At 40.8% G+C, this 25,319-nt stretch overlaps 2 protein-coding genes across 4 annotated transcripts in view; one reads left to right on the forward strand and one right to left on the reverse strand.

Moving 5' to 3' along the window:
• The window catches only part of ADAMTSL1 (ADAMTS like 1), a 206,526-nt gene that overhangs the window by 171,596 nt on the left and 9,611 nt on the right, over positions 1 to 25,319 (reverse strand). For all 3 annotated transcript variants that reach the window (XM_075741113.1, XM_075741112.1, XM_075741114.1), the window contains exons 2-3: positions 15,811 to 15,938; positions 1,912 to 1,957 (exon numbers count right to left, since the gene is read on the reverse strand). In XM_075741113.1, coding sequence (XP_075597228.1) covers positions 1,912 to 1,957; positions 15,811 to 15,938 — 174 coding nt within the window. The remainder of the gene's footprint in view (positions 1 to 1,911; positions 1,958 to 15,810; positions 15,939 to 25,319) is intronic.
• Positions 1 to 25,319, forward strand: part of SLC3A2 (solute carrier family 3 member 2) — a 311,934-nt gene that overhangs the window by 7,893 nt on the left and 278,722 nt on the right. The gene's annotated exons all lie outside the window — the stretch shown is intronic.

Raw genomic sequence — 25,319 nt, forward strand, 5'->3', positions numbered from 1 at the left:
TTTTCGCCACATGGGTCGGGTACAATGGACTTCATCGGGGTCTGTGGGCAACTGTGCATTGTCCGGATCATAATAAACCATCTCCTGCACAGCTAATTCCCTCAGATATTGAATACCTCTCTCCATACTGGTCCACTTGCCTGGCCGACATACGACATCTTCGCTGAAAGGATACCTTTCCCTCACAATTGACAGGAGTCGCCTCCAGAGGCTAAGGGCCTGCGCCTTCTTCTCAATCGCTTTGTCAATGCCCCCTTCCCTAGACAAGGATCCTAGCTGCTTGGCCTCCCTGCCCTCCAGTTCCAGGCTACTGGCCCCATTATCCCAGCAGCGGAACAGCCAGGTAATAATATGCTCCCCTGGAAGGCGGCTGAAATCTTTCTGCATATCTTGCAGCTCATTCAGGGACAGGGATTGAGTAATCACTTCTGGTTCTGGCTCTTCTTCTTGTTCTCGTGATGGCCCCAGTTCATCATCATCTTTCACTAAGCAAACCGATTTCCTTGTGTATTTCTTTTTGTGTATAGGGGCAACTGATACTGGTGTGGGTTGATCTTTTGGCTCGACTACAGTGCCTGTTGCGGGGGCCTGGGCAGCTGCAGTGCCTGTGGGTCCACTCTCTCCCTCTGGATGGTGCTGTGTACTATCAAGCAGTGTTTGATAGATTGTGGCCAGGGCCCAGCACAGCGCAGTAAGTTGTGTCTCCTTAGAATCCCCACAGCATTTTCCTTTCAAATATTCTACCATTTTATGAGGGTCTTGCAGTTGTTTGGGAGTGAAGCTCCAAACCATTGGGGGTAAAAAGGTCTCTAGATACCCGCCCATACTCTCCCACATGCCATGCCAGCCCTGACCATTCAGCCTTGGGGAAGATCCCTGGGTGGTACTCTTGAAAAGACTTTTGCTAACCCTGAACAGGAGTGGGAAAGCATTCAGGAGACCTAGCAATAGGAATATACTGGCATGAACATTCCAAGGGTATTCAAAATACTCAAAAATTGTTGTAACCAACCAAAAGGGAAAAGAGGAGGTGAAAGAGTGGGAGAAGGTATTCCCCCCCCGTCTTCCCCATAGATTGGGTCCAATTATTAATCAATTCTGAAAGATATTGACCCAGGTACGGGCCTGACCAAAATGCTACATACACATACCAGCTCAGACCCATGACTGTCAATGATATCTTGTCATAAGTCATTATCACACAATACAACAACATGAGAACACGAACCCCTCTCCCAGAGGTGATAAACAGCACCGCAGGGATTGCATAGAGTAAACACGGGTTTACAAAACAGAGCCATGTGACCAAACAGAACATCATTATGACCAGTGACTGTTTCAATAACATTATAAATGCTTATAACAACTTTGTTTTAACACACTTGGGTCAGACTTGTCTTTATCACAACCCCTCGAGCCCCACGTTGGGCGCCAAAAAGGACTGACGTGGTTTAGCCCCAGCCGGTAGCTGAGTGCCACGCGCCGCTTGCTCACCCCTCCCCCGGCGGGATGGGGAGGAGAATGGAAAAACAAGGGCAAAGCCTCGAGGGTTGGGATAAGGGCAGGTTACTGGGACAGCAAGGGAGAGGGAAACAATCAACAACAGTGCTGGTAAAAGATATTCACAATGGGTGATAACAGAGAACGATTTACCGATCCGACGACCGACCGACCAGACGCTCGACCCGTCCCGGAGTCACGCCGACACGCCGAACCCGCCTCTGCCCGACTAGCCCCCTTTTATGGTAAGCATGACGTCACATGGTATGGAATAGCCCCCGGCCAGGTTGGCTCACCTGTCCTGGCTCCTTGGGAAATTAACTCTATCCTTGCCAGAACCAGGACAATGTAATATGGACGTGACTGTTGTATGTGATGATTCGTATCATATCAAAGCTATACTTCACTTACCACATTGCTGCACGTCCTGTACCGGATGTTTCGCCCTTCACAGGTCCTGTGTCCAAAAATTAAAAACAAACCCCAAACCATTAATAGCTGAATATAAAAAGCAAACACGTCATCTTTACTGTGTCAGCATCTTTCCTACAAAGATCTCTAATCACCTAATCCCCCACCAACCCTCTTCCCCAAAGTAAAGGACTCTCTGTCCATATATGGGTATTGAGGTCTGAATCCTACAATTCCTCTGTTTCCTACCTTTGCTCTAAAGTGAGTTTCTAGAAGGTGGCACCAGTTTATGAATTAGGTTGGCAGCGGTTAGAGTACAGAACTTAGCTGGAAATGAACATCTGAATCACATTAATAATGCCCTGTGTCTCCAGCTGTCCACAAGGATTTCACAAGGGCACGGCTCTGCGTCTACCCTGGCACACACCTTGGCACTGGCACACCTGAGTAGCCAGGCTTTGTCTGCTGGGCAACAGCCTGTGCGCTGGGAGGAAGGAAACCTGCCTGCAGTGGCATGAAATGATAGGCAAGCAGGACAGGGCTTTTCCCCAATTTGATATGAGGGGAGAGGAACAGCAGAAAACTGAACGGTCCCCCATCCACCAGCCCCTGGCTGCTCCCAGATCCCTGCTGCAGAACAGCATCCCAAGAGCAGCTGGGCCCAGCGGAGGTCAAGGACAGCACGTGCCCTGGAGTGTGCTCTCCATGGCTCTCCTCCTTTTCCCCCACACCAGACCCATACCAGCCCTCACGCTGGCCAGGCTCCCAGAAGAAAGTTCAACACCCAGATATCTTTTTTAGCGCTCAGCAATGTGTACTCTGAGTATTTGACTTTAGGTGAAGATTCATGTAGTTTATGAGTTCAGACAGCATACTCTGTGGAGGTCCTCAGTACAAATCAGAACGCAGGATTTGGCTTTTAAAGATTATCCTTCAACAGAATAGAATTCCTTACATTTTTAATTTCTTAATTTCACAACTTTTCTTTTTTTCCTTTCTTACTTTTTTGGCCAGGATTTAACAAGCACACATTCCTTGAGGACTAAATGCCTGCCAAGACTGAAGTTTGGAATCCAAACCATTTTGAACTATCCAAGAGAAAGGACAGCATCTGCATGCATTTGTGTCGTTCTTTTTTCCTTATTTTTAAAAAACAGAAAAACTTTTTCCGTACTGAGTTAACTCTAAAATAAACTGAGCAAATTTCCTTTAAATTATTGAAGTCAGCCTTCCTCCCACCTTCCTCCACAAGATTTAATTGTGAAATTCCACCAGGAGTCATTTACACCTATCTGAGTACAAAATCAGGGCAAAATGCAGTTTTGCAAACTTCTCACAGTGATGTAAATGATTACAAAATATAAAGAAGTAAATAAACCCTGTCACTTTTTCATTAGAAATGTAAGCAGAATGATAACATATTCTGATGTGTAGCATTTGGCATATAAAGAATGCTATTAAAAGCATAATGGAAATACCACTAATCCCATGCTTTTGTAATATTATATAATTAATTCAAGTAAATTATGATCATTGCAAACATGCATAGAAGTGAAAAGTGTGCACAGAGTATCTACCACTAGAAAAAACAGTTTTAGCAGTACAATAATAAAAATTATATTCACAATAGGCTACGAATTAAAACCAAACCAAATCATACAAAAAACCCCCAAACAAACCCACCAAAATAAACAAAAAAAAAGGCAACCCCCTACTACCCCAGTTATTCCTGAGAAATATAGACAAGCTGGTAGGGATACTGTGGTGCATGCCAAAACCTTTTACACTCCACTACATTCAGTAGAGGTACTCTTGATTAACACTGATAGGTAGCAAAGAAAAAAAACATATTATACAGCATGCAGGCAGTCCTAGTGCAGGCCTTGTACACCACACTGAATAAATAGCTTGTTCTGCAACCTGCCCCATCTGTCTCTCAGAAATGCCATACAACCAATCAGACATCTCTTTGATTTACACAGACCTGCTGTTACAACAGTTTCAATTACCATATTTTATTAACCTCAGAAATATTGAACTGCCAGGAAAATTTAAACTTCGATCAGCTGCCTCACAGTTTCTTCTTCTTCTTTTCACAGTTTCTTCATATCATTGTTTTCAAATGAAAAAACACTTACTTGTGTTAGGAAAAATAGTAGGTACTTTCATTAGACATATGCCACAGAACTATTCAGATTTTTCTTCCAATTTCCCTCCTTTGGCTAATGGCCAGCATTGTTCAGAAAAATGTGCAAATCTGGATGCAGCTAGTGCCGTGATGATTCATGAATGCTAGGAACCACTCTTGCAAAACTCCCCCTGTCCCCTTTCCAAGACCTAACTTTGGGGTTTTATTGTTTAAGCTCATTAGTTTCCCAGTTATCATCCATCAAGCAAAAGCAGGCAAACTGCTTTCAGCCTGAGCTGATATATTTTCACAATAGATTTGCAGAGTAGTTTGTGTTTCAGATCCAGATTCTCTTAAACTCAAGTATCTACTTATGGATTCAAAATCATAGGATTTGTAGGAAAAAAATAGATGGTTAAAAAGACTAAAAAAAAAAAAAAAAGCAGCTTTTTAGAAGCATAAATTTTTATTTTTAAAAGTAAATTCTGTTTCTCACCCTGTCTATGCTTAAAATAGAGAAGCTGAAACCATCTGGTGTACTTAATCCTGCTAGAGTGAAATAGACAGCATCTTGCATGAGACCAGGCCAGGCTAGGTTTTTCACTTCCAGACAGGGTTCAAATTAATGGTACAGGTCCCATATCTCAGTGTAGATTCTTTGCAGAGTGCCACAGCACAGAACACTTAACATGCAATTAGTGAGACCTTGTTATAAGATAGAGGCACCACACATCCTCTGACATTTGCAGGGTATAAATGAGAACTCACATCAGCAAGGAGTACACACAGCCACTTAGAAGTCACCCAACACGGCAAGTTCGTCTTGGAGAGCAAACAAAGAGTGTGAGCAGTAAGAGGTACTTCTAAAGTCTTCTCTGTCATCTATACACTGCAGGGGATTTTGCAGAGGAAAAAGGTAGCTGAGGGTTTGGCTTGACAGGCAATTACGATCATGTGAATATGAAAGAAAAGCAAGCTATTGGGAATCATGTTTCATTCTTCAAACCTAGTCACTTGTTTCCAGTAAAGTTTCTGAAAGAGGTTAACAACTTTTAATATATTAAAATATTCACTTCTCTCAATGTAAACAACCCGAAACCCTGGTATTTATTTCTCCAGGCTCCAGTTTGTAGAGGGACTTAGTTCAAGTCCCGTCCCTGTCGCCCCCCCGAAAGGTCTGAAGTCGATGTGTATTTGTGCTCAGCTAGAGTTAGAAGCCTTGCAATAATCCATGCCAGAAAGAACAGCAACCCCATGCCAAAGTTGCCTTTATGTGTAATTACCAAAGACGATGAAAGAGCTTTGCAGAGAAGGACCTCATCAACTCCTGCCACTCTCAGCAGTCATCAAAGTTTGAAATGCTTTTCTTAAGAAACAAGTCTCCACATAAGCAAGCAACTATGAGCCAGAGGTGGGTTATTTTTGTGGATGTGAATTTTGATGCAACTGTTCACTACAGGGGTTTGAAAGTTGATGTAATGTTGGACAATCTTTGCTCTCCTTTATTTTCACACCCCTTGATAACCACTCTTCTGGAACATATTCTGGTTTCTGCACTGTACCTGTGAGAAAAGTGTGCTGTGGACCTTTCTCCTCTCACAAGATCTTAGGCAGGCTGCCTTCCCTTCCGCTGGTGCCAGCACGCATGAGGCCGTGCTACACACACAGTAACACCATCTTGCACCTCTCTTCACCCTGTTGCTCCTACCTCTTTCCCAAATGTTGCACAGTGTTATGGCCCCCTCTCCAATACAATTTCTGTGTTTGTCCTTCTCTGGGGAAAAGGGAGTCTCTTTTATTCCTTCAGCATATCCCTTTTCCCGTAAAGGAAATGTGAGGGAAAGCCATGGACACCAAATTGTTATGAAAAAGGAAGATGCACTGGGACTACATTGACTTTATGAGTTCACTTTTTCAAACTGCCTGGTTGGATCTGCCCAACTTCAAATCATTCAACTGACAATAAATTGAAAAGATGTGTAAATTTTTTTCTGTATCCTTTTGTTACTAAGCACCTTGTCTGCCACAATGGGTTGTGCAGATGCAGTGGTATGTTTTGCCATACAGCGTGGCATTGCAACTGTAAAAATCTTTCATTCTTTATGTTTAGGCGACTGTCTCCTGCAGACTTCTGCACTTTGTTGAAACAGTGAAATACGAGAAATGTTACCGGAATAGTTAATTTTGAGAGAAGAAAAGTGGGCATGGATAGACAAGCCAGCTTTTCCTGGCAAATTTAGTTACAGATCTTATGAATATTTTTTCTGCAGGAGTAAAAAAAATAAACAACCAGGAGGCAAAATACCAACTTGAGTCACTACATGCAGGAAGCTAGCTAGGCAAATAAAAACATGGGTACTGATCTGTGGCCATCAAAGGCCTACTTCGCATAAATAATGTTTTCTACAATCTTGTTATTAGGGAATCAATTATTCTCATGTAAATAATGTATCATACTTAGCATGAATGGTCCCATGTGAACCTCCTGAAGTTCAATAAGACCAAGTGGAAGGTCCTACACATGGGTTGGGGCAGTGCCCAATATCAACACAGACTGAGTGATGAATTGACTGAGAGCAGCCCTGCAGAGAGGGACTTGGGGATACTGGTGGATGAAAAGTTAACTATGAGCCAGCAATGTGCACTTCCAGCCAATTATGTCCTGGGCTGCATCAAAAGAAGCATGGCCAGCAGGGCGAGGGAGATGATTCTCCCTCTCTGTTCTGCTCTGGGATCTTCATCCAGCTCTGGGATCTCCAGGACAAGACAGACATTGACCTGTTGGAGTAAGTCGGAAGGAGGGCCACAAAAGTGATCACAGGGCTGGAACACCTCTCCTATGAAGAAAGGCTAAGAGAGTTCGGGTTTAACTAAATTTCCTTTTATGACAAAGTCACCAATCTAGTTGACCAAGGGAAGCCAGTAGATACATTTTTTAATTATTTTTTATTATTTTAGCAAAGCTTTTGATACGCACAGTATCCTTCTGGATAGCATACGGCTAGACAAGTCCATAATATGTTGGGTGAACAATTAGCTAATGGGCCGGGCTCAAAGAGTTACAGTAAATGGGGTCACATCAGGCTGGTGGCCCGTCACTAGTGGGGTTCCCCAGGGCTCAATTTTAGGGCCAGTGCTCTTCAATGTTTTTCTAAATGATCTGGACACAGGAATCAAATGTACATTAAGTAAGTTTGCCAATGATACTAAACTAGGACAAGTTGTGGAGTCCCTCAAGGTTAGAGAGGCCTTACAGAGAGGTCTGGATAGACTAGAGAGATGGGCAATCGCCAACCATATGAAATTTAAAAAAAGCAAGTGCCAGATTCTGCACCTGGGACGGGGTAATCCTGGTTATACATAAAAACTGGGGGGTGAGAGGCTGGAGAGCAGCCCCACCGAAAGAATCTGGGGATTTCAGTTGGTGGCAAGCTGAATATAAGTCAACAGTGTGCCCTGGCAGCCAAAAGGGCCAACCGTGTCCTGGGGTGCATCCAGCACAGCATTGCCAGCTGGTTGAGGGAAGTGATTGTCCCACTCTACACCGCACTGGTGCGGCCCCACTTCGAGTACTGTGCGCAGTTCTGGGCACCTCAGTATAAGAAGGACATCAAACTATTAGACTGTGGCAGAGGAGAGTGACCAAGATGGTGACAGGCCTCGAGGGCAAGACTTATGAGGAGTGGCTAAGGTCACTTGGTTTGTTCAGCTTGGAGAAGAGAAGGCTGAGGGGTGACCTCATCACCATCTACAACTTCCTTAAGGGGGGCAGCAGAGTGGGAGCCGCTGATCTCCTCTCTCTAGTGACCAGTGACAGGACACCAGGAAACAGAATGAAGCTGTGTCAGGGGAACTTCACATTGGACATTGGGGAAAGGTTCTTCACTGAGAGGGTGGTTGGTCACTAGAACAAGCTCCGCAGGGAAGTGGGCACAGCACCAAGCCTGTCAGAGTTCAAGGAGCATCTGGATGATGCTCTTAGTCATATCGTTTAGTTTTAGGTAGACCTGTGAGTAGCAGGGAGTTGGACTCAGTAAGCCTTTCCAACTTGAAGTATTCTGTGATTCTATAATTCTGTGTTCATCCTGGAGAAAAAAAGGCTCCAGGGGACCAGACTGTAGCCTTTTAATATAAAAAACAGGCTTATATGAAAGATGGAGAAAGACTTTTTACCAAGGCTTGTAGTGACAGGACAAGGAGCAATGATTTTAAACTGAAAGAGGACAGATATAGATTGGACATAAGGAAGAAATTTTTTACCATGGAGGTGGTGAGACAGTGGAACAGGTTGTCCAAAGAAGTTGTAGATGCCCCATCATCAGAAGTGTTCAAGGTCAGGTTGGACGGGGCTTTGAGAAACCTGATCTAGTGAAAGATATCCCTGCCTATGGCAGGCGGGTTGGACTAGATGATCTTTAAAGGTCCTTTCCAACACAAACTACTCCATAATTCTATGATTAAATAAACATTAACCCTCTTCTATATGAAGGAGATGACTATGGAACAAACAAAAAAGTCATCATACTGGGCTTTACTCTGTGAAACTCTGCTGTATATCTACAGTAAATTCACTGGAATCAAAAGAATGGAATATGCCTATACACATATGGAACGGGACTATATATTACATCAAAGAGATGGTGTTAGAAAAAATAAAAAAGGAAAAAATGCCTTTATTTAACACTTAGCCTGAACCAAAACCTGATCAACTGTTTAGGAATTTGAAGGACAAGTAAATAGTGTTTCTCAAAGATGAAGTCCCTTTCATGGTGATATCGGTACAAAACAACTACTTGTTTCTGGCTACCTGATGTTTGTTGAAGCTGTGTTGAATGCTTGCTACAGAATGCCATCCAGTCTCTTCTAAAGCTTTGTTTATACAGTAAGGTGTACTGCAAGAAATAACCAAAGTAACCTAAAAGTAGCTAGCCCAGCTACCGATATATCACATCATTGGCTATATCTAGCAGTCTAGCCAAAATAGCATAGAGCCCAGACAAAGCTAATATATCTATTGGTCTTGCAGACATAAGCCTTTCCTTCTAAAGGTATGACTATGCTTGTGTCATAATTTCATTTTAAATTCTGGAAGTTAGATGAAGAGAACAGGTCAGGTTTGGGAATTTTCTTGGGATGTTATACAAACAATGATCAGCTGCAGGTCCAGCAATGCTCCAACCTATACAAAGCTCTTAGCCTGTGTAGCTTCTGCTACCCTTGGAGTCTAAGGTTGACATTATGGTTACTCAAAAGAAAGGCAGACCTTGGACTTTTGCTGTACAAATTGCTGTACAGAATAGAGTTTATTCCAGATTTTACTTTCAAATTCTTCTTTGCATTATTCTGAGCCACTGCCTAAACTGTCAGTAAAATATGACTGACTAGTCCAATTAAAATAACAGAAATCAAATTTGAGAAAAATAAAGGAAAATAAAGACAAAAATTTGTCAGAATGCTTTCAGATTACTGTTTGTTTTCATGCATTTAGTCTCTCATGTTTGTTTGTCACTGCAGTATTTTTTTTCTTAAGAATCTTAAAAAGTGTGTTTAGCATTAGATTTGCCTATACAACACATATTGCAGATATACAGAAAGCAATTACACTTGTAAATGTTTTTGAGTTGCTTGCTAGCCAAGAAAGGCAGAAAACAAGCAAGAATAAGTGCCTTTTAGCTAAACAATGGCAAGAGGTCTCTTCACAGTCCAAGTGAAAAGAGAATACAATACTAAATCTCACCTGGCCTGCTGTATCACAAAGATAGCATCTAGAACACATTGCAGGCCCCAAAATACTAATACCTCAAATCTGAACATGCCTGAGCTCAGATCTGCATCCAAGTTTTGCAGCTGGTCTTTACAAAACAAATGTGCTGAACAGGGACCCAAGTTCTTCATGCTTTGAGGAAGTTTGAACTTGGGTTTGAAACATGTGTGTTAGCCCAGCTCCACTGAAATGCTCATGCTTTCTCCTGTGCAATCTATTGCTTGGGGCTTTAGAGAATCACATCTTAACTTCCTTTTTATAGGTAGTAAGGCTTACAAAAGCTCCACATCATGCAAAGGCCTGGCTGATTTATTTCTTTTTCATTTAAATCTCTGAATAGATTTATTGAAAGAATTACAAATATACAAGAGCTCTTCCAGTGAACCCGGACTTAAGAACAGTATATCATCCAAGTGAAGGCTTCACTGACATTTTTGTTAGGTAACCTACTTCTCAACAGAGAGACAGATTAATGGCAACCATACCCATCACTCATGTGTACATACAATGCTGACTACCGTTCATTCTAACCCAGATCAGTTTCTCACTCACAACACCAACATATAACATCCCTGTGGCAACTCTAGCAATGGATTACATGGGCTATAGTTTTGATCAGGGTAATGAGAACCATCCTCCAAAATCATTTGGTAGCACAGATGACCTAAGAATTTTATGACATTGACTGTACTCCCATGGAGTGACATGGTATACCTCATCAGAAAACTATTTACTTTTGTGGATGTATTCAGCAATTATGATAGCATTTGTGCAAAAATGTTTTTCTCTTTATTCTACCTTAAGATAGCAAAGGGCTTATTCTAGAAGTCATAAAAACCCACAGTATTTAAAATGATCATTCTGACAGCATAGGAACATTTCATAAAGTTTGCCTTATTTAGTAGCGCCAGGATTAGAGCAGACTGCATTTATATCATTGCACAATAGTTTCAGTAATTTATGTTAGCTTCTATCTGATAAAGAAGCAACCCAAAACCTAGAATAACTGTTCCACTGTAATTTTAACTCAGAAAGTTTAAAGGACCTTTTATCAATGTTAGATGTGAAAAACTTTGGATTCTCTTGCCATCTAAGCCCCTGAGACAGATGATTCTGTGACTGTAGACTGAAACTAGGGGTCACAGCCACATGCTTGGACTAAATTCTAAATTTAGTTGTGAAGCAACAACACAACAGTAGACAATGTTTTGGTATCAAAGGTATATACAGCTTTAACTTTAAACAGTATTTTTTAAATACATAATATTTGATGTATTGCCTTTTCAGTGCTAGTCAATGTTGTTTTAATGGCTTCTTATTCTATTATTTAAGTTTAAACTAACATGAATAACATGCATCTATTCCATCACCATCTGACAGGCACCAAAATATTTGATGCTTGATATGTGAACTGATAATCTATGTAATCAAAATGAGAAGATATTACTCCTTAATGAAATAAATCAAATTTATTTTTGGCTTCCTCTCTCTTATGAAAAATATCATACAGCATAAAATTGACCTAATTTTAGCTAATTTAGCTAGTTCATTTAAGCCTAACCTCCAAAGTTATATCTCAGTGGCTATTTTACAGGTCAACTGAGTCAAACTGCAATAAAACTGAGTCATTTATGCAGATCTACTTTTTCATCCTGCAGAATGCAGTGGCAGTGGGCTGAACAACCAAACTAGTGAATCAATTACTTCAGCTAATTTCGCAAGCAGAGCTGGTGGAAAGGGTATTTCATACTGGTGGTGTGCTTGCATTACCAAAAGACAGCCATCACCTCAAGGAAGAAAAGGAGGTATTTGAAAAGGGAAAAAAACTTCATTCCAGCAAGTAACAGAGCCAGTCTGAAGCGTCTAAACAAAGCTGGGATTGTGACTCTTTCATGTGTGTTCCCTCTTCTTTTTCTTCTTTTTTCTTTTTCTTTTTTTAATTCTCTGTCACGTTTATTAGTGAGGGAAACTTGTCAGGAAGATGTTAATGTTGACTTTATTCTGCTACTAAACATACAAACCTCATCTAATGGTGGAAAACCTCCACTCTATTCAGCAGTTTACACATAATTTCCCAGAGGTAAGAGTGATGATCTCAAATTTTGATCCCTTAAACCCAGATCCAGTATCCATGGGACTCCATATCCAGCTTAGCACTCTGCTATACACTCACACAAACTGTTTCTTGCTTCCAAATTCAGCTGCAAAGAACAGCAACAGTAATGGGTAGGGTTTCTAAGCAGATTGAAAAAGAGACTACTTATCTTTATCCGCTAAAATAATTCCCAAAACACTAGCACATCCTGCTCTTCTGCTACCTACAACTGTACTTTACTAGAAAGTGATGATGAATTTGGAAGACGATGGGAAAAAAATCACAATTACTTGTCAATATGTAAAGTACAGTTCCAGAACATAGAATATTTTTAGGACTAGGATGGGTCAACTTGGTATAAGAGAATTTATAATTTCTTTTATGATATGTAAATGTATTCAGATACAAGGAAATTAAATAAATGTACATGAATTTCAGTTATCTAAAGAACATTCAGCCATTTATTAACTCTGAGTTTGCTTGAATCAACATGCACACTTATTAATACCTGGATTGAAAGTATGTGACTGCTATCAATCAATCACAACGCTGGATGACAAACTCCAGCTGTGCTGTGCAGTAGACAGACAGCAACAAAACAAGAGCCAGATTCCAAGGAAGAGGGCAAAGACCATATTGCAGTGTCTCTCTACCTGCTCTGCCTACATATTTCCAGCATCCCTGTAGCTAAAGCATCCAACAACTAATAAAATTCAGTTCTCTGTAGAAGAACAACCATTGCTAGTTTGGCCCTCAAAAAAACCAGCAGTGCTCTGTCATTCTCCTCTTTACAGGTTTTGACCAGCAGTGCTGCATGACAGTTCACCATGGAGAGGAGATGATGAAGAGTTTCTCTTTCCTGAGCTTTGTATTAAAAAAAACCCCAAAAACCCAAACCTGAAACCGAAGGGCAAAACACTCTGGAATGGTAAAAATAAATACTTCTGCACTCAGTATATAATTAAGCTGGGAGGTTCACTTTCAAGAGAGTTGAGGCAAACAACCGTAACATTTAAAGGTGGTCTGTTCTTTTGTGTAAACAAGAATATCTCAAGTCATAAAGAGTTAATGCTAACAAAGAGCATGAAAAGTGTCATGCTTTGAGGTTTATCGTAGTCTTTAACTACTAATTATCAAAATGTTATTTTCCTGGGCTTATTCTGCCACCAGAGTGACCCAGCGCTGCTTTCTGTCCGCGTGGGATACCAGAACGCATGGTTCACTTGGGCTGACAACTCCTGTCTGCTTCGTGACTGGCATATTTGTTTGTATCACTAACATACTAAATGTCCTTAGCATAATCAGGACCAGTTGTTCTAATGAAATGTACTGTTAAACATCCCCTACCCTGAAATGCTTGCCATCTAAAACACTAGAAAACAGAATTTCTCACTAACACTTTCCATTCTTTCATCACAGCTGTGAAGGCCTAACACAAAACATGTTCCCAAAACAAACAACACAAGCACTAACATAACTTTGGCAAACAAAAGCTGGAAAGAAAACTGGTTTCCTTTATTTAGCTACATATATTAACGGTGCTTAGGAGTGGGCAATTAGTCTTTGCATTTCTTCAAAGCGGATGCACTGGTCTCTCTCTGTTCATGTAATGCTCTGAAATCGAAATGCTCTACAGACCTAGAAGACTTAAGGCATTTTGAACATTCCTCTCAGGATGAGAAATATTTAGGATTAATTTGTTCCAAAACATCTAAATGGGTTGCCAGTTTTCATTTGCCAGAAGTATCTGGTATCTTCCTTCATGCTGCCATGAAATTATACACAGTAATTACATGAGATAAACTGTACCAACCGAGAAGTTGACTCAGAGAGGTGGACATTTTGTTCTAGCCTTGCCAGGTTTGAAATACTCATGCATACAGGCTTATTTCCAAACCTTCAAAGTCTGGATGAGTTTCTTTCCCCTGCTCCCTCTCTGTCTTTTCCTTAGTGACTTAAAATGCTTGTTCAGCACAAAAAGTAATCATTTAAACCCTTTATTTCATTAGCAGTTGCACATACACCAGGAAAAAGGAAAAACAATCACACATTTGATACTGTGCTAATTCCAGGTCAAATTTTACTATTTATGATTTATTGCTACTGGCTAGCAAAACTTGTGCACTTAATTAAACCCCTGCATCCTATCCTGGAAATGGAGGGATTCCACATGCGAATGGGCCAAAGTTTGCCATTGGTTTCTTAAGGCAGGAAGCATTGCTTATGTACTGATGGGACAGTAGTCAGGTATTGTACGAAAAACAAGCACTGTGTAATTTATGAGTTTATTCCCTGTTCCACTGGGGTAGCTTCAGGGACATCCTGAATAGCAGAAGAATCAAAGAGAAGCAGATGGGGAGAGCCTGCCCAGAAGGAGTGGTTTATACTCATGTACTACAGAGCACTATGACTACCACTACTACCACTACTCTGGTGGAGCTCCAAGACTTTTCCTCTATAAAAATTACTGGGGCAGTTCTCAGGGAGGGAGCAGAGGTGTAATGAGCAAGCCCATATATTATTCAGATTCCCCAGATCTCCTGATATGCTTGTACTCATGTTTACATTAAAGGAACATATAGAAGATCACTTACTTTCCTAAGTCTGAAAAGGATGCACTGTGATTGAAAATAAGTTCCTGTCTCTGCAATTTCTGATTTTCAGATGTTTGCAGAACCACTATTTGCTATGGAACTAGCAAGAGATGACAATTTGGCTCCATGTTTAAAAACCAAATTATTCTATTTTCTTTTTTTTCCCCCATAAGAATGGAATAAAAAAGTACTATCTTTCCACTGATTTCAGTAGATACCTTTGCCTATCTTTTCCCCTTCCAGCAGATTTTGCACAGTGTCAACTCAATAATTGCTGGAAGTAGGAGACCAAACTGTCCACAGATAAAGCTAAAATACACAATATTCTATTCTGATCTTATGGTCCAATGCCTTGTGCTGTTTCTTGTCCTCACTAAACAGCATGATGTATTAAAAGGTCAGATGTAGTAAGCAATTTGGAGTGTATTGTCACAGTTTTATTAGCATCGGTTTTATAAGCACATGAAAGAAAACACAAAAGACACATATACAGGATGGGAAATTGGATTACATTTTTATACTATAATATATAAGGTATCAGAGATGGCAGTAAGGCACAAAATTTGGGTCTGGAGTTTTCCTTCATATCCTTTATTAGAAATCTTTTAATATTTATCACACATACCACATATATTGCAGGTAAACTTTGTCCTAAAGTAGACAGAAATAATATTTGCTAGAAATATTTTGCAGGTAAAACTTAGATATACTATACAGCGGAAATAATGTCAAGTAATTTGTCCATGTTCCATTGCAAGCTAATAACTGAGGAGGAATAAAATCTCAGATGCCTGACTGGGTACCCAGACTACATCTTTGATTTGAGCCATTCTACTTCTGCCTGTTGAGAAGGGTTTGCTGGTATGGAAGACTTCCCTCAGAAGAATTATCATTCTTTCTTCTATAGCTCAGGATGCCATGTTAAGTCAATATGACGCTTTTATAGTCTCAGAGTGGCTGAGACTGTGGGGTGCTAAACCTAGTGAATTAGCTGTAGTCTGGTACAAGTGTGTGAAAAGTCTGAACGCTTTAATGGTGAAAGTGTAGGGAGGTTTCACTTTCCAGTAGCTGGCAGCCTTGCAAGCTATCCAGGCAACTTTTGTATCTTCACAGGTTCTCACTATATTTTAAAAGGGTGTTGCCTTATCAAACATGTTGGCTGCTTGCCTGAATTAAAAACCACACCACCATTTTTTTTGACACTGAGTTGGAAATTTAAGTGTAGTTTAAGACCTCTACTGATTACTTCTTATGGTCTGACACATAGGAGTAAGTTGAATTCTCCCATCGGTAAAGTAAAAAGCATTCACCCACTTACCTGCTGCTCAGGCAGCGTCTCAGTGAATACGATGCCCCTCCTCCACAAGTGCGTGAACATTCGCTCCACGAGCCCCAGGCATCCCACAGCGAGTCTCGGTCTTCCTCCGAGCGAGCGGTTCTGGAACTCTGAGGAGAGGAAACAGGGGAAAAAAAAAAAATCAGGAAAAATCATTTAAAGGACAAAAAATATTGTTGCTAGCTTAACTTTTCTTTTTCCTGAATATCATCTTGGTCATTGAAAGCACTGAATAAATCTCTTATTCTCTGGCATTCCTACTGTTTGGCAGCCAGTTCTTGTAGTGGCAGTTGCTGTATGAACTTGCTTTCATCCTTTGAGTATCATACTCTGTCTTAGTTTGAGCTGGTGATGACTATTAGAAAAGAGCACTCTGGACAACAGTGAGGCAAGGGAATTTTCCTGATTAAAAGGAAGAGATGGGAGTATTGTAGACATTAGAAATTGTGCTTTGAAGTCTTGTTGCTGTGTTAGAAACTATGAAAAGGCATATTAAAAAAGTGCTTTCCAAGATGCTCTTGAGGAAAAAAAGAATCACAACAGAGTGAATCAACATGATACAAAGACATTCAACATACTGACTTTCATGCACTCATCACAAGGAACTAGAAGTATTGTTACTTTTTCTCTGTCCAAAGATCTCCTATAAAACTTTCTGGACAAAGATTCCCTAACTATTTTATCCCTATTATTCGCTAACTTAAAAAAGAAAGTGCATACTACCTGAAGAGCTAGAGTTCTCCAATGCCAGGCACAGACACAGGCAATGCTATTGTTAACGCCAGTGGTTGTATGCAAACAACTTTGTAGAGAAGCAGCACTGATGGACTCAGAAATGCTCAGCTCTTCTAGGATTAACTAATAAATGTACAGCAATACCTGGCTCAAATAATGCAGTAAGGCACGTATCCAGCATTTGATTGTCATTCATGCAAATCTACTTTAGAAACATAGATCTGTATGGACACAAATAATTTAACCATTTAGACAGATAACCTACAGAAGCATACAAAGGTACATGGAAAATGCCTGTGTCTGGTGGAGACCAGGCAGTGTCCTCCTTCAAAGCTTGGCTTGTGCTGTGGGCCAGGACCTGGTGAATAGCATTTCTAACTGTATTTGAAACAAATCAGAGGGCAAGACAACTATATGAAGGAGACGGTGGTGGTACACTTTCAACAGAGAAACTCAGCAAACATCACTGCTAGCCCATGTTAGAGGAATCAACTTTAGCTTTCAGCACTGAGGGATTATTTGAGACACAGAGATAGCTCAACACTAGTTTTATCTTCAGTGAAGCTGTGTAAAAGTTCTGTCATGAAGTCTGAAACCTGGTGAAGTACACCAGTCTTGAATATTGCTATTCACAGGCAAAAAAGAAAATGTTGGCGATGGTTTAGGGCTGTGAGCAGTTTCAAATACATCTGTTTAAGGGAGATACTGAATTTGTCACACATAACCAAGATCCTAAACTGAAAGGTCTGTGTCTGTAGAGTAAAGGACTAAGTCTGGCATGTTAGGATATGAATTGTGTGTTAATTGGGATTTATCAACGTAAGAGATTAACTATTCAGTATACTTTAAGGAGCCAGGAATGTATTATATATGCTAACCATTAATAATGATAGAATTTTCCAATATGGAAACCATTTAGTCTTATAAAATTCTGCAAGGGGATTGCAGTTCACCCACTAGTGTCATCTATGAAGCTGAATAAACAGCCAGGCAAGATTAGCTGAAGTGAAAGCCCATGTCTTTTATTAGCTGTCTCTATACTCAGCTCAGTAATAAGGCCAAAGTCTCACACTGAACTCTGTTCTCCTGAAAACAGAAAGCCCGTAATCTCAGTGTTGTACACATTTGTACCCTCTGACAGTCATTAGCTCCATGCATCTGAAGGATCAAAACATTGCCAATGCTGTTCCCACGGGAGTCTTCCTGCCCAGAAGTGAGTCATTAGCTCATGGATCAGTACTTAGCTTACTCACATTGACACAGTAATTGTATTGCTATATTTCTTCCAAAAGCCTGATACTACTCTGAGATACACTGGCACAATAAATTAGTGGTAACTAAATGAAAGTTGATTGTGTTGTTAAACCTCCTTAAGTGAGCTCAGACTGGAAGCCAAATTAGCAAACTTCTATGAACATATTGTTTAAAGGAAAAAAAAAAAAAAAAAGATTTGCAGGACACCTGTCTAACCATTTTCTCTTCTTTCCCTCTCTTCTTATTATTGCATTTATCAAGGTACAGTCCAAATCTGATACTGAAAAATTAGTCAGTCTGTTTAGGCACAATGGGTTAAAAAAAAGAAAGGATTTTCCTCTCTGCAAACACACCAAATATGGTTATTTCTTTTGAAAGGAAGAGCTCAGTGAGTGGCAAAGGTCAGGTGCAGGACCAGCACACAGCAACACACCAGACTGTCCATGCAGCCGCAGCTCCCCGGCATTTCACAATGGTCTCCTGCTGCATTCCTCATGCTGCTGCTCACGGACCCTTCAAGGGCATGAGTGCTCCTTTTTTTAAAACAGAGTATTTTAAAAGGCAAATACACAAATACCACTTAAATAGAGATGAGTCTATTTGGCCTTCTGACACAAGAAGTGTTCTTTGTAAGAACAGTTTTTGAAAGACCTTTAGGATCTGGTCCAATGAATGTTGAGGTCAAATGAAAACTCCATCAAATTAAAGGAGCTCAGGAGCAGAACATCAAAAGATAAGATGAAAAGGGGACCCAACACAATTTGTAAAGACTTTTTTTAATTAATCAAATAAATCTTGTGAATGAGAAGGAAGATAAACCAAGCAGGCAGAAAGCAAGCTTTCTTCAAACAGCTCTGCTCAAGCACCTCCATTCTGATCCTCCTATCCTATCTTACCACTTTTGCTAAGTGGAGGTTGCCAGCTATGCCAAATAAAATTGTTATTCTATGGTGTGGCCAATCTCCATTTTGGATTTGCTTCATGGTACACAGTTTATAATGTCATTTTAAACACATGTTCCTTCTGCAGAACAGCTTTTGGACGATAGTTTAGATGGGTAATTGAATCAGTTTTTTGTTGGTGTAACATTTAGTATGTTGTAATTTTGTTTTGGATCTACTGATGGGAAAAGAAAAGGTAAATTAGTGTAGCCTGTGAGATATGATACTGGATTTACCTAATAAGTGTATGACAATTATTTGATACTGTCAGTTTATCTTACATTTATTAAAAAGCAAAATAATTTAATTCAACACCATAATTGCAAGGGTAAACGTAAAAATTCAAGTAACATAAGTGATTGAATTTTGTCTATGGCCAGATGTGATCCATCCTCTAGATACAATCTCACTAACATTTACACATGAGATAAGAGGAGTGACACACCAATTTACTGAAGTTATTTCAGCTGACTGCTTTCTGAAGGGTATTTTTTATAAAATGAAAATGTATGTGTGCACTTTTAGTCTGCTAAAAAGAAAATGTCTGTCTGTGCTTTTAGTTTACAAGGAAACAAGTATCTTCAAAATGCAAATGGGTGCTTGTCTTGATCATTCACCACTGGTTGAAAGCCCAAAGACATAAAAAAGGTTGCAAGGTAAAGTCATGTGAACCAAGTACTCTTACCTCATCACAAATTATAAGCATCAGCACAGCTAGACATTCTAATGGTCCAAATTTTTCTGAAATAAATTGTACTCCCACCCAGAGGAGAGCCATGTGCCTGTTATTTGCATTCCAAGATTTGTTATAAGACCTATATATTCCCAGAAAGCATGTGATCTCAAGCTGGAACAGGCTCCAAGTTTTCTTTTAACAAGTGGAATAAACATAATTCATTTCAACTCTATCCATGTTTAATGTTAAAGAAAGTAGAGTGGTTTTCCCTCCTGTGAACTACACAGTTAAGATTGAGCTTGAAATTCTAGCAATAGCTGAAAAGCCATTTTAAATCTGAAGAAGATTGTCTATTGCAGGTCTATTACAGCTTTAAAGGATGTATAACATTACTAGCTAAGAATTCACTGTTTAGCACAGATTTTTCAAAAGTAACTTAGACCACTCATTAATAATTTCTACCCACTTTCAACAAAGTGAACTAAGCTGAAGAATCTAAATTAAAATAATCTTGGTAACAGTCAAGAACATTGTAGTGTACTGCAATACAAGAACTCCAACATTACTCCTTTAAAATCCTAAAGTTCCTTCCAAAAAGAAAAAAGAAAAAAGAAAAAAAGAAAAAAGAAAAAAAAGAAAAAAGAAAAAAGAAAAAAGAAAAAAGAAAAAAGAAAAAAGAAAAAAGAAAAAAGAAAAAAGAAAAAAGAAAAAAGAGCAGAGGGAGGGGAGTGTACATGCCTCCAAGGTGTAGAAGTAAAGCTGCCACTACTTAAAGCTTCCTTTCAGTCTTAGAAAAAGTCTTTTATCTCTGACAGAAGTACCCCAGGTTGGTGCTTCTCAAAATGCCAGTGTATGCCAACAAAGCAATCTATAGACAGTCATCAAAGTTCTTTACGTCCTGCTGCTGGTATCAGAAGAGCTTCATTCCTCCTTCTGTCCATTCTTGGAGGACTTCAGCCTGAGCTTCCCAGGAAACACCCACTGCTTTCTCCACACAAAACTCACAATGTTCTGACATCTACAGCATCAATGACAGAAATGTCACCTGCAAGAAATTTGCTTATCAATGACCTACATAAAACAAATAAGTCTCTCAGCTCTAATCAAAATCAGCTCTTTCTTTATTCCTCATCACCCTAATACACACTTAACCTGAGAGTGATCCTGCTTCTACCACCCAACACAGCAGCTCCAGAGGAAATGGGCATGAGGACCTCCAAAGTGTTCTCTAATAAGAAAGAGAAGGAATGCCTTGTGGTTTTAGATAAGAAAGCAATAAGGATCATGTATATAAAGGGAAATCACTGTCAGTGGATAGGGTACTCAGATTAAGGTGCTTTAAAAAGAGAAAAAAAAAGGCTTTAAATTATGTGCTGACAAAGGACTTCTTACAGTATAAACAAAAATAATCTGACATAATCAAGTAAGACTAAAAGAGCTAGGTATCCAATTTTGTTCTTTAAAAAATCCAGCTTCAGTGTTTAACAGTAATTTCTGAATTTATTAAAGAGTTATCAGACATTTATGCTATATTTGGATTATAAAATGAATAACAGGTCTTTCCTACCCTCTCCACTAACACCCAGTACACATAAATCATTTAAACTATCTGGAATATTATGTAAAAAACACAACAAGTGTCACACATCCTTAAATCACAACAGCTGCCTGGCCATCCAGGAGCTGCATCCCTGATGAGAGAACCATGTTTCTTCTAAGAGCATGTGTGTACATGTGTGTGTGGGTGCACAGAGGGAGAAACGTGAAAAGTAGCAAGACCTCTGTTCATATCCTGAGACCTATAAAAGGAGCTCAGCCTTATGAAAATAAATCTTAGTCGCATACTGGAATTGAATTTAAAATTTTGTTTGGAACTGAGCTATCCCTACAGAATCCAACTATTTGTCAGTGTCACACAGAAAAGAATGCATATCAATGCAGATCATGTTGTTTAATTGCTCCTCAGTTTCCAAGGGTTTGTCTTCCTCCTCATTCAGTAAAATGCTGCTAAAGTCATATTTTTAAAGCACCTATTGTGTTCCCTAGATTAAACAGCAATACAGATAGTGAAAAATGCAGTTAACCTCTTGTTGGACTAAGGCACTAAGGACTTTAAGCCATAGTTATTTCCCAGATGATATGCACCACTGGGTTTGGTTAAGAAATTTAAATCATCTGGTTCTTATCATATCCCCACTGTTTAGGGGTATGATGAACTGCCAGTGACAATATGCAAGGCTCCTCTGAGGCCATTGCCTAAACTTGTCTACTTGTCTTTTGCTACTGTGAAAATTCTACTAGGGACAGAAACCCACTATTTTTCCCTATTATATGGTCTTTCTGCCCTCCCTTTTTAGATATGTCCAAGCACATCCCTACATGAATTTTTGCCAAGTCATACATTCTCTGTCTTTGAGTAATACTTGATCATCCTTTGATGTTTGTCACTGAGGTCAAATATATACTTCACACAGTACTGAAATGCTGTCTGTAGTAACCAGGAAGAAACTGCTTTCAGCACTTATCTAGGTGTGTAACAGCAGGAGACAAGGCCAGTGACCTCATCTCTTTTTAAGAAACGTATATTTCAAAACTTCAACCAATGTAAATATATGGTTTATAAGATTTCATTTGCACAATGTTGCGTATCTTTGTTGCAGTCCATCCAAGGTAACAGCTGGATTACAGCTCAGATGGGAAACTACTTGGAAATCTCTGGCTTTTGAAGGAAGGCAAGGCAGAACAAAATCACAGCCAGTTGAATTAATATTGGTAATTACTGTCAAACAAAACATTAACATGCAAGACATTCCTGACTAGCTGTTGGAACTTCTCAGAGTGATTATCTTGGAAACATCATAATTAAAATATTTGGACATGTTCAGTTTGCCATGCACAAAACCCATGTTTAATGTACCTAGGCAAAGAGTTGCACATCATTTTAAACAGTAGTGTATGATCGAAGCACTTCCACTCTTCCAGCATAACTGTACTATACTGAAGAAAGGGCTGACTAAAAGAAGCCTTATCCTTGTGAGGAGCATAATTCCCTGGAAGCACTAGGGTTCCCCATGACAACAGTTGTCCTCCAGCTCTAAGCAGATATCTGCCCATTTCATGTACCTCATGAAAGCACAGGTCCCTACGCCAGCCTTAGCAATATATCCAAGGACTTAATGGGAATGAATGCCAACCTATTTTCTTCTTCCATGGGGTCTGCTTCAGTGTCAGGATGGATGAACACTGTTAGCTGGTGTGGTAGATAGCTTGTCTTCTCATTATCGTGACTGTATCCCATGTAAAGACAAAGAGGGGACTTCAGCCACAAGACTTGCCACCCAGCCACCCTCCAGAAGGACCACACAAGCCAGAAAAACCTGTCTACCTGGCATTCTAACCAAAGTAATAGGAGTTCTTCTCTCACAGAAGTTAAAAGAAGATGAGAGAGAAAATGTCCTTGTGCCCACCCTGCCAGAGCTGTTTACTGCACCTGAGATGCTGAGTGACCACAGCTGCAATTTCTCCCATGATTAACTGCATGCTTTCCATATGGCCAAATCAAAAAGATGCCTACAGAACTGTTCAAACTGCTGCTAAAACACTGTTCTTTCTGGCAAACAACCTGGAAAAAGTAGCTGCAGTGAGCATCCGGTATCTTGAGGTGGAAGTGGCTATACCTTGTACACTGGCTCCACTGCTCTGTGGAAGGCAGCAGCTCCCTCCTACTGGGTGTGGGGCTGTGAGCTGAGCACTTGCCCCAGGCTTCCACAGTCTGGGAAATTAACTGTGGAATTTTTGTCTCCTTTGCACTTGCAAGACCAGGCAAAAGGCCTGTTAGGGGATCAAGAGAGTATTTCTTATGGAAAATCCCTGGCACAAGGAACCCTTGATCTGAGTGACTCCATGCCTCAAGGAAGGCACTGGCACAGGAGCACACACGTGTAAAGGGTATCTGCTGTACTTTGCGTAATTACATTATGCTTAGACTTTGCTAGGGCAGATAAACAGGCCAGGATTTATTTTTTCATTTCAGCCTCTTAAAAAAAAGAATTAAAAAAAAAGACCAAATGTCCTTCTGGGTACTTTCATTGGGTTTGCGTGGCAAGGTTTTGGTAGCAGGGGGACTACAGGGGTGGCTTCTGTGAGAAGCTGCTAGAAGCTTCCCCTGTGTCTGATACAGCCAATGCCAGCCGGCTCCAAGATGGACCCTCTGCTGGCCAAGGCCAAGCCCATCAGTGACAATGGTAGCGCCTCGGGGATAACAGAGTTAAGAAGGGGAAAAACCCAAACAAACCAGGAGCAATTGCAGCCAGAGAGGGGAGTGAGAAGATGTGAGAAACTCTGCAGACACCAAGGTTAGTGCAGAAGAAGGGGGAGGAGGTGCTCCAGGCACCGGAGCAGAGATCCCCCTGCAGCCCGTGGAGAAGACCATGGGGAGGGAGGCTGTCCCACTGCAGCCCATGGAGGTCCATGGTGGAGCAGATATCCACCTGCAGCCCGTGGAGGACCCCACGCTGGAGCAGGTGGAGGCACCTGAAGGAGGCTGTGACCCTGTAGGAAACCCGCACTGGAGCAGGCTCCTGGCAGGACCTGTGGCCCTGTGCAGAGAGGAGCCCACGCCAGAGCAGGTTTGCTGGCAGGACTTGTGACCCTGTGGGGACCCACGCTGGAGCAGTCTGTTCCTGAAGGTCTGCATCCCATGGGAGAGACCCACACTGGAGCAGTTTGTGAAGAACTGCAGCCCGTGGGAAGGACTCACATTGAAGAAGTTGGTGGAGGACTGCCTCCTGTGGGAGGGACCCCACGCTGGAGCAGGGGAAGAGTGTGACGAGTCCTCCCATGAGGAGGAAGGAGTGACAGAGACAATGTGTGATGAACTGACCACAACCCCCATTCCCCATCCCCCTGCGCTGCTAGCACTGCTAGGAGGGAGAGAAATTGGGAGTGAAGTTAAGCCCTGGAAGAAGGGAGGGTTGGGGGAAGGTGTTTTCAAGATTGGGTTTTATTTCTCATTACTCGACTCTGATTTGTTTGGTAATAAATGAAATTAATTTTCCAAAGTCAAGTCTGTTTTGCCCATGTCAGTAATTGGTGAGTGATCTCCCTGTCCTTATCTCGACCCACGAGCCTTTAGTTATATTTTCTCCCCCATGTCCAGCTGAGGAGGGCAGTGACAGACCAGCTTTGTGGGCCACCTGGCCTCCAGACAGGAGTCAACCCACCATAGTCCTTTTTAATTTACTGTTTCTTCAGGATCAAAATCATCCATTGCTTAGAAGAAACAGAGGAAGACACATTGATGAGGAGGAGAGAAGACAAAAATCACACTGAAAAACTCTTGCAGTTTTTCAATGCTTACTCTGCTCCTGTGAATACAGACAAGGGGAAGAGCAATAGGTGGACAATTTTTCTTTACCCTGAAGGAGGACACCTGATACACATACAGCTAGCTCAGTTCCCAGGGACATATGTAAAAATCTGCTATGGTAGTTCTTTTCAGCGCAGTGTTCCTTTTTGTCTTCTTTTACTCTTAGCAGCAGAGTCATGCAAGGTAGGGTCATTACTAAGGCAACAGAAAAAGCGAAATTATGGCATCTTTTCCTTTTGCACAGGAAAGCAAAAGTTCATTGAGGCAGAAATAACCCCTCCTCCATTCCTAGCTATATATGACCTGATGGTTATTGCACAAGTAATAAGGACAAAGTGTCACACTGAACTCTTGTCCTGAAAACAGAATGTCTGTAGTCTCAGTGTTGTACACATTTGCACCCTCTGACAGCCATTAGCTCCACACATCAAGTGCTCTCGGAAGGATAAACACATTGCCAGTGCTGTCCCCATAGTCCCATGGGATTCTTCCTGCCCTGAAGCAAGTCATATGCAGA

The sequence above is a fragment of the Balearica regulorum genome, chromosome Z (genome assembly GCF_011004875.1).
Source record: "Balearica regulorum gibbericeps isolate bBalReg1 chromosome Z, bBalReg1.pri, whole genome shotgun sequence".
In the NCBI taxonomy this organism is placed as follows: Eukaryota; Metazoa; Chordata; class Aves; order Gruiformes; family Gruidae; genus Balearica; species Balearica regulorum.